Below are 14,344 nucleotides of genomic sequence, written 5' to 3'. Positions count from 1 at the left end.
GCTGTAAAATGTCAACAAAGGCCCCAGTACTAGTTTTAATAGCAAGAACATTTCAGTTTTGCATGGCTCTTTGCATTACTTTCCCTTCCTTATCTCTTCACTTTAGGATGCAAAATTCTTAGCAAAGCCATTTAGTTTCCTTTTCTCTCTTTCTTTCTGCTGTTACCATCTCATAGTTACTATTTTTATTTGTAGATCACTGTACAGAAATGCAGAAAGAGAAGAAGAGCTAAAAAGAACAGAAATAAGGTAACAGAAAATGGCTTAATACATGAATTTCAATCAACTGAGGGCTGCTCTGGAAAATTGCTACATCCAAATCCCAATCTCTAAAGCTTTCTTCAAATTCAGAATATAGGGATAAAATTTGAAAGAAATAAAAGTGTCACAGCCTCCTTAAAATATGTAATTTAATCTTCCATATCAAACTGAGCAGTGGTAGGATTTGAATTATGCCAGATGTTTTCTACTGCCTTGCATAGCATGCTAATGTGCCCATCTTTATTAAGAATACATATTAAATGATGCCAGAATACCAACCACGGGTGGGTGGGAGGATATTACCCACAAACATTAGCTGAGGCTTAAACTTTGACATTGAAAACCAAGCCTTCACACTTTGATGGAAACCTCTCTCTATTAATTCCTAAACTTACTGTGCTATCCTGACTTTGGCATGTAAAAATGCTTTGATTTTGCAAGTTCTACATATCAAATGAGTGCTGGATTCCAATGTTCAAATTATGGGGGGAAGGGGGGGACTTAATTAAAACCTCACATTTTATCCCCCAACCCCCACCCCAGCTTTTAAGCCAGTCATACTCCTCTCTGTAGCTTTCTACAGTGTTGTAGTAGTAGTAGTAGCTAATATGAGTTTCACAAAATATAAGGGGGTTGGATCCCCTGTGACTTGAGCATTGTTGGGTTCTAAAGTAGTTCAATCTATAATAATACAGCCAGTTTCATATTGTCCACTCAACAGAGTTAAACTTTCATGTATCTCTTGAAGCGTTATGACTACTCAAACTCAAATCCCTACTTTTTTCTTGTATTTTGTGATTGCATGGAGGAAAAACACAATGAGGTTTCCCTAGAACAGGGGTGGGGAGCATGTAGCTCTCCAAATACTACTGAACTAATTTACAAAATCCCCTGACCTCTGGCTAGGCTAGCCAAGGCTAATGAAAGTTTGAGTACAGCAACATCTGGAAGGCCACAGATCCCACATCCTAGCCCTAGAGCGCCTGTTGAAGTGGAGCTGAAACCTAATGAGCATCTTAATCTGAGTAACTGATTACGGAAGTTAAAGATATTCAGAAGCTAACAAGATCAGAAGGTTGTACTCAGTTGTCTCTCTCCATTAATGGGCAGTACCCTGCACTAGCAGAGGTTTCCATGAATGGAAGGGAAGCAGTTTTCATTATCTTCTGGGGGCCACCTGCCCCATCAACCTCCACAATCCTTTGGAGCAGACCAGGGGAGGTCTAGGGACTGCAGAGAGATTGGGGAAAATCAGCAAACTATGCCTGCCCCCATTCCATTAAAGAGTCTTTGGTGAGTGGAGGGACACAACTGAAAACAAACCTATTTACCATAAATTCTCTGAAAAACACACACCACTGAAGTGAAATAGGAGGTGAATTTCTGGAGGAAGCAATACATTCATGTGATGTGTGTACATGTTTGGTGGATGGATATTTAACAAAACACTCTAGGCTTGAAGGCTGATGGCTAATCAGAATTACATCATTACCGAAAGCTCAGAACATTATGTAAAAATGTGCAACAGACATCAACTGGAATGACAATGAGCTCACTGTCCTAGTGCTTTATTTATAAAACAAATGTGCTTAAGAATCTAGCAACCTTTGTCAAACCTGTTATAAGTAGAATGTGTTCATGTACATGTGAGCCCGCCATGCTGAATCAGCAGGAAAGTCCTCTTTGTTTGGATCAATTTTTACTACTGCCTTCTGATAGTTTGGGAGATTTCATGAATAATACAATACCTAGAGAATGAATGACTATGGCTCTTAACACAGAACTTGCATCCTATAGGAATGCTGCCTGTTGATTTTATCTTTTGCAATACCCAGCAGTGCAGAAAAGATACTGATGGTGTTCCTGATTTGGCTATTCTTGGCTGCTTCAACAATGAGGCTACAGATACAGTTATGTAAGTTAGAGCAATCCTCAAGCTGCATATTTCATGAATGAGATGCAGAGGCTCTTAGCTCAGCAGCATAAAAAACAGATTGGAGGAACATCTAGTGCAGCCCACTAGAACATAAAAGTTATGCAAGTCTGATTGTGTGTAAAATGTGTTCATTAGTTGGGTCTTACAACCATGGAGCTATTTATTATGAGGAAACGAAGGTACAGAGAAGTGATGAGACTTGACCAAGGTTGTGAGTCCAGAACTTCCAATTCCAACCCAGCTATCATGAGAAGGATGGATTTACCTCCCTTCTGAGTAATAAAAAAATACCACCCACACCCTCCAAAAACAGACAGTGCTGCAGATCAAGCTATGGGTTAGATTAACTTTAATTCAGCCTGTGCTAAACTGGCAGAATAGGCAACTGGGCTCACATACCAGGAGGATACTTTCACAGAAAAGAAAACTTTCCCCCATATAGGTATGCAGAATCCATAAATGAGAAGCAACCGCCAGGTGTCAGTGAAGGCACTCACTCTGACTCCACTAATGCTGTGTCCAACTATCTTGAGCAAGAATTTCTCCTTACTTTATTGATTCAGTAATAATACGTAATTGTTCCTAAGGCTTCTGTGTGACAGGATCCGTTCTCCTCCTGCCACTAGATTGCTGAAATATATCACAAATGCACTGTCTTTAATTCACTGCATCACTGTGCATCTGGGAAGGGCTTACAGAACTTTGAAATATTTCCCCTTCTAACTCTACAATTCTATGATTCTAGGATATGAACATTCTGGCATGTCCTGTGGATATCATATAGATATATATACTACTCCAGAGTTTGGGTGGGGGGTGAATAGGTACAAGTAGAAGTATAGGGGGCTGAAGAAGGGGGTCATATTATTGCAGTTTACCATAATACCAGTGCATCTAAAGAACCAAATTCTGAAGTCTCCACGGTCTCTTCAAACAGCAAACCACCTCTCAGGAAGAATTACTTACGTCTGTGGAGCTGGGGCTGGGCAGGGACACAGGATGAACAGTTGCGGGGAAAGAAAATGTGGTCTCTGTCTTTTCATTTTCAGGGGAGTCAGGATGACTGGACAGAGGGGATGTCGGGGTCAGAGCCCCAAACCCCAGCACCGTGTTGTATTTAGGTGGACGACCTACACATTAACAAAAGGGAACAAAAAGGGGAGGGGAAATAATCTTACATACCTTTGGCCAGTGCTCCTCATTGGCTAGCATGAAAAAAAGGAAGTGATGTAGTACAGAGAAGAAGTTAGTATTATAGTCACGAGTGAAAGAAAGCCAAGTCAGGACTGTAAAGTTATTTTTAAGGCACTTAAAGGAGAATTGTGTAAGGAAGGATGGTATCACAAGAGAGAAAACACATGCCTTCAGAAAGAGCGCTACTCCCAATATATCTCTATAACCACACTAATGTCTTTAACTTTTAACTTACCACCCCCAAATTCCACTGGCAAAGAAAAGCTGCCATGATTTCTACCACTCTAATTTATCATGGTATCTCCATCACATTGTTATGACCATTGGTAAATCACCCTCAGTGAGCCTAAGGTGAAACCTACATCTAAATACCACCTTTGTACTAAGAAAAACTCACAACATTCCACAAATGCCAGAGAAAATTATGGCCTGCAACCCCATGAGATCTCTCTCAGCAAAAGGAGCTGTATGGTAGCCTAGGTGGGAGAAAGCCTCAACAAAGCAAATCTGAAAGTATGAAGAGTTAAGATAAAATCCTATCCTGCTGACTGTAGGAAGATATAACTCACGATAAAGTGTGCTATTATTCCAAGTGAAATCACAACACTGTAGGATACACCAATCTTCGTCTTTTGCATTACCACTACTCTGATGATTGATGAGAGGCATATGCTCAGAGAGGAATATATATATAAAGATATTTAAGCAGTCAATAAGTGAAGCTAGAGACTGAGAAAAGAGGCAGGAAGATCAAATTAAACATGCATAGTAATCATTATCTTAAGTAAATGGCACCTAACAACTCTTATGGAAAGTGGCACTGAAGGCCAATGCCCTGTGTGTGTTGAGGGACAGAAAGCCAACATCAGTGCAAAAAAACCCAGTACATCCAATTTTGCTTCAGGTGAGAAACAAATTATGCAAGGAAAGAAGGGCTCCTCTGAACATCTGATCTCCTGGGGAAATGCACTAATAGCTGAACTGAGCAGTTATGGCAGCAATTTTTGGGGAAAGTAAAGCCTGCTCAATGTAAACTGCAATGAGACCATCACCTTATTTTCAAAATGCCAAAAGCTGCCAAAGACTAGTAATAATAATAATAATATCAGGCACTATCATTTTAAGCAAATTCAAATCAGTGGGCTAAACAGGAAGAGACAAATGCACTCTACTGAAACTGCTCAGCTACCTAAAAACTCACCCAAACACTCATGTGCATGAACACACTCATCCTACTAGGTACATAGTGCATATATCTTTTAACATTTGAAATATCAAGTATTATACAACTTACGTCCTCTGACCTGGCCATTTGTTTTTGAAACAACAGGCCCAGGAGCAGAGGGAACATTAGAAAGCATTACAGAAAGGGCATTCAGTGCTCACTCATGATATTTAGCACTGAACAGAGTCAAAATAAATTAATCTCAAAGCCAAGCTTAGTTTTACTGTGCAATTGGCTGGCTCTAAGAACACAGCAACCACCACACGAGAGCAGATCAGTAGTAACTTGTCTCAGACACAAAACAGACATGCTTGGTGATGTATTAGCAACAACAAGCATTGATGATATACTACCTCTCTGATTCCTGGCCATCAACATACATTCTCTGGTGATCTTAGGGTCACCCAAAGCATTAGGAATTAACTTAACCTCTCTTGAACTCAACCATGTCGATAGCTGTCACAACCTACTGAAGGAGAGGGCTTCATCTCAAAACTTCAAAAACTGTGCATCATCTGCTTCTTGGAGACCAAACAACACTTAAAGGTTCAAGATGCAGGGAGAATGCAGAAACCTTCCCTCTTCAAGGAAAAGTGTTTTTGAGCAAACCTTCCACAGTTCACACCATCTCATTTTCAACTGGGCTCTCTTTCCTTTAATACTAGATATATTGTTCACAGTGGAAGCAGCACAGTTTAGATCAAGGAATAAAATAGATATCCCAAGTTCTTTTCTTGTTCCATGGATTGGCTGCCCCATGCTCTGCTTTACCTGCCTTACAGTTTTACATGGACAATTTCTAAAATACATCTCAGGGCTTATGTGCAGTTTGCCAGAGTTTTCCATTTGCAACATTACTCCTAACCCTTAACAGTTTACAGATACACACTAGGGCACATGAATAGATATGACCATGTTACTACTGCCTTTTTCGTTAGTATTTTAATCAACGTTCGCCTTTGCTGGCATGGATTAGTAACCTGTAAAGTGGGGGGAGGGGAGTATGCAAATGGAAAACTAGCGAACTGCATGTGTAGCAGCCTAAACAAAGTCTGTACGTTAAAAACGGGAAAATGGCAGATTATTGGTGCCATTCCACAAGCAAGATCAAGAATTCAGAACCTTGAAGTCTAAGGAGAAAATTGGGTGGGAAGAATTTTGCAAGCATCCCTGTAATAATTTTAAGAGTACCATGGTTGCCACACGATTTCATCAAATATCAAGTAACTAGCCTTTCAAAGAAACCTGAACATGTTCTTAGCAGCACAAGAAATAATTTCATAAACAGTGAGTCCTAACATAGGACCAAACACACTTAGTCACTACACAGGAAGAGTCTCAGAATGGGAGCTCAGTTACCACCTTGGCATCCCCCTTCTAGTCTGCATGACAGGTTACGTTTACTAATCTGGGTTGGGAATCTTTACTGGCCCAAGACAGTTTACACACAGGAAATTCTCCCATTTATATCCTTATTCATTCCAGATTACCCCCAAAGCCTACCAACAAAGGATGCTTCTGTAGAGTAGCTGCCTACCAGGGCTACAGCATACCTATGATGTGTATTCAGCACCACAAAACTATTTTCTTTATTGTTTTATTTCAGTCCAAAAGAAAGGGAAATAAACATACAGGGAGATGCTATTATGAGACACCTACCTCGTTTACGTGTCCCAGGATGCATTGTGCTGTTCAGGTATGTGACTGCGCTCTTCTTGCGCTTTACAGAAGAAAGGAAGAAAGTAGTTAGTCAACTGTTTTGGCAAGTGAAAGCTACATCTACACACACACACACACACACACACACACACACACAGTGACTATATAAAAAATCTGGAAGAGCACAAGTGTTGAGTGCCATTGAAGCAAACAGGCTTTTGCACTTAAATCCATAAATTTCAGTAAGAATCAAATGTAGGTTTAACTTTCTTCAGATCATGTCCATTATCGTTTCAGTGTTTGGATACTACCCTGTAGAAAAGCTCGTCTGTCAGGGTTTCAGGGAGAGAAGGGCAGATGGGGGAGGAGACAGAGAGCGAGGGGGAAGAATCCCAGAGAGACGAGGAGGAGGATGACAATGACCAAAGGTCGTCCATGAGTCTGTCCAGTGAGTCAGAGGACTCCCAAAAGGGAGCCCCCCTGGTCAGACCAAGGGGAGCCCAAGGGGGAAGCAATCAGGAGCAGGGGAGCGAGAGGAGAGCCCCCAGTGGGAGTGGGAGATCGGAGCCGGTTTCTCCGCCGGAACGGAGTGAAGGGGGTGGAGTTACCAGTGTGTCAGAGGGAGCAGAGCAAGAAGGAGACAGGGGGAGGAGATCGGAGCAGGGCGCTCTGCCGGAAGGGGCGGAGAGTAGCACCGGGAGCAGTGTAGTGGTCGAGAGAAAGGTCAGAAGCAACGTACGCGCGCCAAGTTCAAATATGGAGGCGCACGGAAGTGAAGAGAGCCCTGGGGAGGAGCCCGGCCCCAAAGCGCGAAGGAGGGGGGAAGAGGCGTCAGAGGATTCAGCCTCGGGCGAGTCCCGGCGGGAGGGAACCCAGGGGGGCAGAAAGACCCTGCGGAAGAGGAAGGAGAGGAAGAGGTGGTCCAGCACAAGCCTCTTAAACTGGTGTAGAGGCGGTACCGACTCAGAGGGGACTTCAGCGGTCTAACGTTACAGACGTAGAGCCACGGAGATGGAATGTAAAAGGAGCAATGATCTTCAATAAAGACTTTTGTAAATTAACTGGATTGGACTTGGGTCTCTTGTGAGCTGGGACCAACGGGTGGCTCTGACAGTAAGTCCCCTCCCACAGAACGCAAATTTTTTTTTGCAAAGCTCACCAACGGTAGCAGCCATGAGTACGGAGGAACAGCTGCTAACGCTGAGGAATCAGGTTACCGAACTCACAGCTGCGGTCATTGCATCTCAGAAGAAGAATGACGAACTGGAGAAGGCTTGCCAGGACCTGCGATCAAGGTGGGAGCATGCAAGCGGGGCAGGGGTCCCGGGATCCAGATCGGAGGGAGTTGGACTTGGACGGCGGGGGGGCACCCTAGTTACTTCGATGGCAACCTGAAAAACTACCCTAACTTCAGGGCAGACGTCGTGTATGCACTGCATTTGCTTCGCAATGATTTTAAAGATGAGGAAGAGAGAGTGGGGTTTATAATTTCGCATTTGCATGGAGAGGCCAGAGCTTGGTTGCGCAATTTGTGGCGCAAAGATGGCCCTGCTTGCCGCAATTCTGATGAATTTATTAAAGCGATGGATGCTTGTTTCCAGTCATCTGTGGATGTGGATATTGCTCGTGGAGAGATGCACGGACTGCGGCAAGGCAAAGCCACTGTACGTCAATATCATTCCAGATTCTTCGCATTATTAACTGCGTTGGGCTGGGAGAAGGACAGTAAACCAGTAAGAGATCTGTTCTGGGAAGGTCTTAGCGGCCCCATCAAGGATGAGCTTGCCAGGGGAGACAGACCCCAGACCCTAGAAGACGTGGTGCAGAGGGCTCTTGCGATCGGAATACGACACAAGGGGCGCCCTTGGCACGAGGGGGAGGGACCCCAGGCGCGTGCACCAGCGAGAACGCCTCCTTTTGTCCCCAGGGACTTCAGCCAGACGCACCCCTCGCCCTTGGGGAGGCAGGGAGAAGAGCCGATGGAAATTGGTGGTGCTAGGGCTCAGACACCATCCAGAGCCCCTGTTTCCGGTGCAGTAAAGGCGAAGCCTCCTAGAGGAACCAGGAAATGTTACATCTGTGACAGTGCACAGCATATGGCGAAAGAGTGCCCCCAGAGGCTCCAAAAACACACTGCAGCTCTAGCAACAGTGGCAGCGGAAGTGGTGCAAAGAGAGCAGCCTCAGGGAAACGACAGTGCCTGGCTGGAAGCGGAGCTACTGGGGCTCAGCCAGTCGAATCTGTAGAGCAGTCCCCAGCACCCTTGCAACGCACAGACCCTTTACCACCCAAGCCAGCAGTGCAGCTCACTGCAACGCTTCAGCTGCCGAATGGATACACCCTGGAAGTTCCCATCACGATTGATTCAGGGAGCAATGCCGATTTTGTGGGAATGCAATTTGTCAAGCAGCATCGTATAGCGCTCCTGCCTGCAACGACGCCTCTGAACGTAGTTACGGTGGACGGCAGGAGATTGTTGGGAGGGCAAGTTGTGCAGCAGATGCCTCCCATGGTGATGCAGATTGGAAACCATTGAGAAGTCATTAGCTTCAATGTCACCCACCTGTCAGACACGCCCATAGTATTGGGCATGAGTTGGCTGGAGAGGCACAGTCCCGCTGTAGCGTGGTACCAGCGACAAATCACCTTCTGCTCATCGTATTGTGCTCAGCATTGCATCCAGACCAATCAGGAGGAGGGGGCTGAGCAGCAGTTGCACCTTGGCATGGTGCAGGCAGTGCCTCGCAAGTACGAAGGATTTTTGGAGGTTTTCTGCGAGAAAGAAGCTGACAAGTTACCGCCTCACAGGCCTTACGACTGTGCGATCGACCTGGTGCCGGGGGCGCAGTTGCCGACTGCAAAGCTGTATTCCATGTCTGAGGACGAGATGCAAGAGCTCAGAGAGTTCATAGAGCATAATTTGAAGCGCGGTTTCATCCGGGAATCCAAAGCAGTGGGAGGCAGTCCTGTTTTCTTTGTGAAGAAGAAAGACACGCCCCAAAAAAGACTCATTGTGGACTATAGATTCATAAACAGACTGACTAAGCCCAAGGCATTTCCCATGCCCAAGATTGACGACCTCCTAGCGACCGTTAGGAAGGGTAAGATCTTCACCAAGTTGGATTTGCGTGGAGCGTACAACCTCATCCGCATCCGGAAGGGCGATGAGTGGAAGACTGCCATGTTCACGCCTCTGGGCACGTATGAATACAGAGTTATGCCGTTTGGTCTCCAAAATGGCAGCCACGTTTTCCAAGCATTTATGCATCACGTGCTGGCGGGACTCCTCTACAAGAAGTGTGTGTGTTTTCTCGACGACATCCTGATTTTCTCGGAATCGCCGGAAGCTCACGAGAAGGACGTAAAGGAGGTCTTGCAGAGGTTGCAGGAGCACAGGCTTTACGCCAAATTGGAGAAATGCCAGTTTGATGTGACGGAGGTGGATTTCCTCGGCTACAAGCTGTCCGACGAGGGATTGGCCATGGACAGCGTCAAGGTCCGAGCGGTGTTAGACTAGAAGAGCCCACGCAATCGGAAGGAAGTCCAGAGATTCATCGGGTTTGCCAATTTTTATCGCAAATTCATCAAAGGTTTTGCAAAGGAGACGGCAGCAATCACGGACACCCTCAGTTCCAAGAAGAAGAAGTTCGCTTGGACGGAACAGGCAGAGCGCTCTTTTCGGAAGCTCAAAAGCCTCTTCGCCTCCGAGGAGCAGCTGCTGCACGTGAATCCCGGCAGGCCCATGCGGGTTGAAACCGATGCGTCCGACAGAGCGGTTGGAGCCGTCCTTCTGCAAGAGGATCCGCAAGGGAATTGGAGACCTGGCGCCTTCTACTCCCGAAAGCTCAGCAAGACGGAGCAGAACTACACCATATGGGACAGGGAACTGTTGGCCATTCACGCAGCTTTCAAAGCGTGGCGGCACTTCCTCATAGGAGCCAAGCACACAGTGCAGGTCCGCACGGATCACAAGAACTTAGAGTATTGGCGAACAGCGAAGCTCCAGAGCCAAAGACACATGCGCTGGGCAGAATTCTTCGCGGATTTCGACTTCAGAATAGAATACATCCCGGGGGATTCCAATGTTATAGCCGATGCGCTCTCCAGGAAACCACAATATCTTGAGGAGACGGCACCGATAGCAGCGAAGCACATTTTCGCACCGCAGGCGTGGGCGTGTGCTGCCATCGCAGTCGACCTGGACGCGGTGCGACGCGCTTTGCAAGTGGATCAGTTTGCACAATCCAAGATGGAGGAGCTGCGCAGGGGGTCACAGAGAGACGATGAGTTCCAGTTGCGAGACGGGCTCTTGACTCGCAAAGGTGCTCTTTACGTACCAAGCGACGAGCTCCGCGCGAAGGTTCTGCAACAGTTGCACGACGCCCCCAGTGCGGGCCACTTCGGCAAAGAGAAGACAATAGAATTAGTGGCCAGGGACTTTTGGTGGCCCCAGATGCGGGGAGAGGTGGCGGATTACGTCGCCAGGTGTGACACCTGTCAGAGGTCCAAACCAGTACACCAGAAGCCGGCGGGGTTGCTGGAACCGCTGGAGACGCCGCAGCAACCGTGGGAGAGGGTAGCACTGGACTTTGTTACTGATCTGCCCAGCTCCAGGGGCAAGACGGCGGTACTGGTGGTTGTGGACCTGTTCACCAAGATGGCGCATTTCATTCCTTGTGCCAAGGTGGCGACGGCAGAACAGACCGCCAAACTTTTCGTCGACCACGTGTTCAGGGTGCATGGGCTGCCGCAGTCCGTCCTATCCGACAGGGGGCGCCAATTTGTTTCCAATTTTTGGCAGAAGCTTCTGGGTATCCTGCACGTCAAGATCAACCTAGCGTCGGCGAGACATCCACAGACCAACGGCCAAGCAGAGAGGGTCAACGCGATCATGCAGAAGTACCTGAGATGTTACGCCAATCAGCGACCCGCAGCGTGGGTAGACTACTTGCCGATGGCTGAGTTTGCCTACAACAACACGAAGCAAGCATTGACGGGGGTGACGCCGTTCTTTGCGAACAATGGCCGTCATCCCAGAACCTTTCCGACGCTCGTGGAAACGGGAGAGGGCGTGCCACAAGAGGCCGACCAGTTCGCCGCAGAGTTGCAGGAGGTGCACGAGGAACTGCGGAGACATTTGGAGCTGGCCAAACAAGCCTATAAGGTGCAGGCGGACAAACACAGAAGGGCGGGAGAAGACATCCAGGTGGGGGACTGGGTATGGTTAGCGGCCCAAGCGATGCCAGCCAAATCGTTAGCCAAAAAGAAGCTAGGACACAGGCAGCTGGGGCCATACCAAGTTGAGGCTAGGATCAATCCTGTAGCATTTCGCCTGGCTCTCCCAGAAGGCTCCAGAGTGCACCCGGTCTTTCATAGGTCGGTGCTCACTCCCTACAAGGCCCCACACAGGTTTCAGGAGTCAGACACAGTACCAGACCCACGCAGAGAGTCGCCCAAGAGGGGGGGGGTCACCTAGGACCGAACCGCTCAACGAGGTCACAGAGATCCTGGACTCGAGATGGGGGGCAGAGGGAGTAGAATACTTTCTCGCCAGAGAAGGTGCCCCAGCCAGTGCCAATAGTTGGGTGCCGGACTACGCTTTAGACGAACCTCTTCTAAAAGACGAGTTCCATGCCCTTTTCCCACATAGACCCATGCCAGCCGAGTACTTTGATGACTGGCTCTTTACGCCCACAGTTTCAGACAGCACTTTCAGGGGTTTTTCTTCCGCCAAGGAAGGAACACCAGAATCAAGCCCACCCAGGGGATCGTGCTCGGGGGTGGACACGGAAACCCCTTATTGGTGGGAGGAGCAACCAGAGGAGGAATGGCGTAAGAGGTGGATGATGGGGCCTTGGCGGGCAGCACCAGAGGAGGTAGCAATGGAAGAAAAGACTGAGACTGCGCTGGCTGAAGAACCTGAGTTCGAACACACATACACAGAACTGCCAGCAGAGAACATGGACGTAGACGACCTGTATCCTGAATTTACCCCCGAAGAGCCGCAGCTCCCACGACCTGCACCCGACAGGCGGGAGGGGGGAAGGGGGGGCTTCGAGGGGGGGATGGATGTCAGGGTTTCAGGGAGAGAAGGGCAGATGGGGGAGGAGACAGAGAGCGAGGGGGGAGAATCCCAGAGAGACGAGGAGGAGGATGACAATGACCAAAGGTCGTCCATGAGTCTGTCCAGTGAGTCAGAGGACTCCCAAAAGGGAGCCCCCCTGGCCAGACCAAGGGGAGCCCAAGGGGGAAGCAATCAGGAGCAGGGGAGCGAGAGGAAAGCCCCCAGTGGGAGTGGGAGATCGGAGCCGGTTTCTCCGCCGGAACGGAGTGAAGGGGGTGGAGTTACCAGTGTGTCAGAGGGAGCAGAGCAAGAAGGAGACAGGGGGAGGAGATCGGAGCAGGGCGCTCTGCCGGAAGGGGCGGAGAGTAGCACCGGGAGCAGTGTAGCGGTCGAGAGAAAGGTCAGAAGCAACGTACGCGCGCCAAGTTCAAATATGGAGGCGCGCGGAAGTGAAGAGAGCCCTGGGGAGGAGCCCGGCCCCAAAGCGCGAAGGAGGGGGGAAGAGGCGTCAGAGGATTCAGCCTCGGGCGAGTCCCGGCGGGAGGGAACCCAGGGGGGCAGAAAGACCCTGCGGAAGAGGAAGGAGAGGAAGAGGTGGTCCAGCACAAGCCTCTTAAACTGGTGTAGAGGCGGTACCGACTCAGAGGGGACTTCAGCGGTCTAACGTTACAGACGTAGAGCCACGGAGATGGAATGTAAAAGGAGCAATGATCTTCAATAAAGACTTTTGTAAATTAACTGGATTGGACTTGGGTCTCTTGTGAGCTGGGACCAACGGGTGGCTCTGACATCGTCTTTCACACAATTACGGGCAATGCTGATCCCACTTGTGATGAGAGAAACAATTCAATGCCAAATCTGCAATCATGCCACAGGAGGAGGAGGAGGAGGGAAGATATAAGGGAAAGAAATTATAAAGTAGGAAACTTATTTCCATTTATAATTGTCCTTCATGCTCTCTTGATGACAGTCCCACTGTCTAGCTTCGATTGTTTTCATACACCTAGAATGCTGAAGCAATGAGCAAAATGCTTTTCAGCAAGTTATTTACTTATTTTATAAGCAAAAATTGTTACCTCAGGCTCAAAGACAGCTCCGCTGTACACTGGATTTGCTGTTGTCCTTCGTTTCCTTTCTTGTCGCTTACTTTGTATTTCTTGGGGAAAGGGTAGAAATAAAAGCATTTTAGGGCTCAAAGATCTCAATATCTAGTATGAGCAAGTTAAGAGTCAGGAACTATGGCTTCTGAAATGCTCTTTGCAAACTTATTTCTGAAGAAACATCCATATTATATAAATGGGTTGAAAGTAAAGTGGAAAGTTAAGTAAAAGAAAGTAAATTAGCTTAAGAAAGCATTTCCTGCTCTTCCAAAACCTCTCAGCTGATCTTTTTATCTTCCACATTCTGTGCCACACAAAATTTGTTGTTGGCAACTTATTTCTGCCAGAAGCAGGGAGTTGTTTGAAGACTGATTTATTTGCTTGACTTATATCCCAGTATTTCTCAATGCAATGAGCCAAAGGTGGATTATAACAACTTCATATCAAAATACTGCAAACTTTTTTTAAAGGTACAAAACCATTTAAATATATTTAACCCAGGGGTGAGGAATCTCCAGGCCATGGGAGGCTGCTTTCCCCAAACCACACCCATGTGCCCCACACCTGACTATATGTGACAACAGGTGTGGGGCAGGTAGAGATGTGGCTGCGAAAGCACAATTGAGAGCTTAAAGCATGCTCCCTGTTGTTCAAAGTGGAGCAGATGGAACCGCAGTGGGCTGATGGATCCGCTGTGCACAAAGTAGCCTTGGTGTCACTGCCCACTGAATTGGCAACACAGCTGATCCTTACAGAAAAGAGACTTGGTGTGACTGCCTTTCAGCTGATGAGTAAAACTTCAAGCCTCATGTTTTCTTTTGCAGCACGCTTTGTTGCACAGAAATGAAAAATTAGTCACCTGGCTTCATAGTGAGACCAGCTGATTGGCAGAGTTGCTGCCAGGG

At 47.5% G+C, this 14,344-nt stretch overlaps 1 protein-coding gene across 5 annotated transcripts in view; it reads right to left on the bottom strand.

Annotated features, from left to right (window-relative positions):
- The window catches only part of PHF21A (PHD finger protein 21A), a 136,975-nt gene that overhangs the window by 5,425 nt on the left and 117,206 nt on the right, over positions 1-14,344 (bottom strand). For 3 of the 5 annotated variants that reach the window (XM_081906035.1, XM_081906033.1, XM_081906034.1), the window contains exons 12-14: positions 13,416-13,495; positions 6,276-6,336; positions 3,164-3,327 (exon numbers count right to left, since the gene is read on the bottom strand). In XM_081906035.1, the coding sequence (XP_081762161.1) occupies positions 3,164-3,327; positions 6,276-6,336; positions 13,416-13,495 (305 nt within the window). Of the gene's footprint in view, positions 1-3,163; positions 3,328-3,379; positions 3,403-6,275; positions 6,337-13,415; positions 13,496-14,344 lie in introns of all 5 variants that reach the window. The other 2 variants (XM_081906037.1, XM_081906036.1) reach the window with 1 other exon arrangement.

This window comes from Podarcis melisellensis, assembly GCF_964234715.1.
Source record: "Podarcis melisellensis genome assembly, chromosome: 1".
Lineage (NCBI taxonomy): Eukaryota > Metazoa > Chordata > Lepidosauria > Squamata > Lacertidae > Podarcis > Podarcis melisellensis.
The sequence above is the reverse complement of the archived record's forward strand: the minus strand, read 5'-3'. Positions and strand labels throughout refer to the sequence as shown.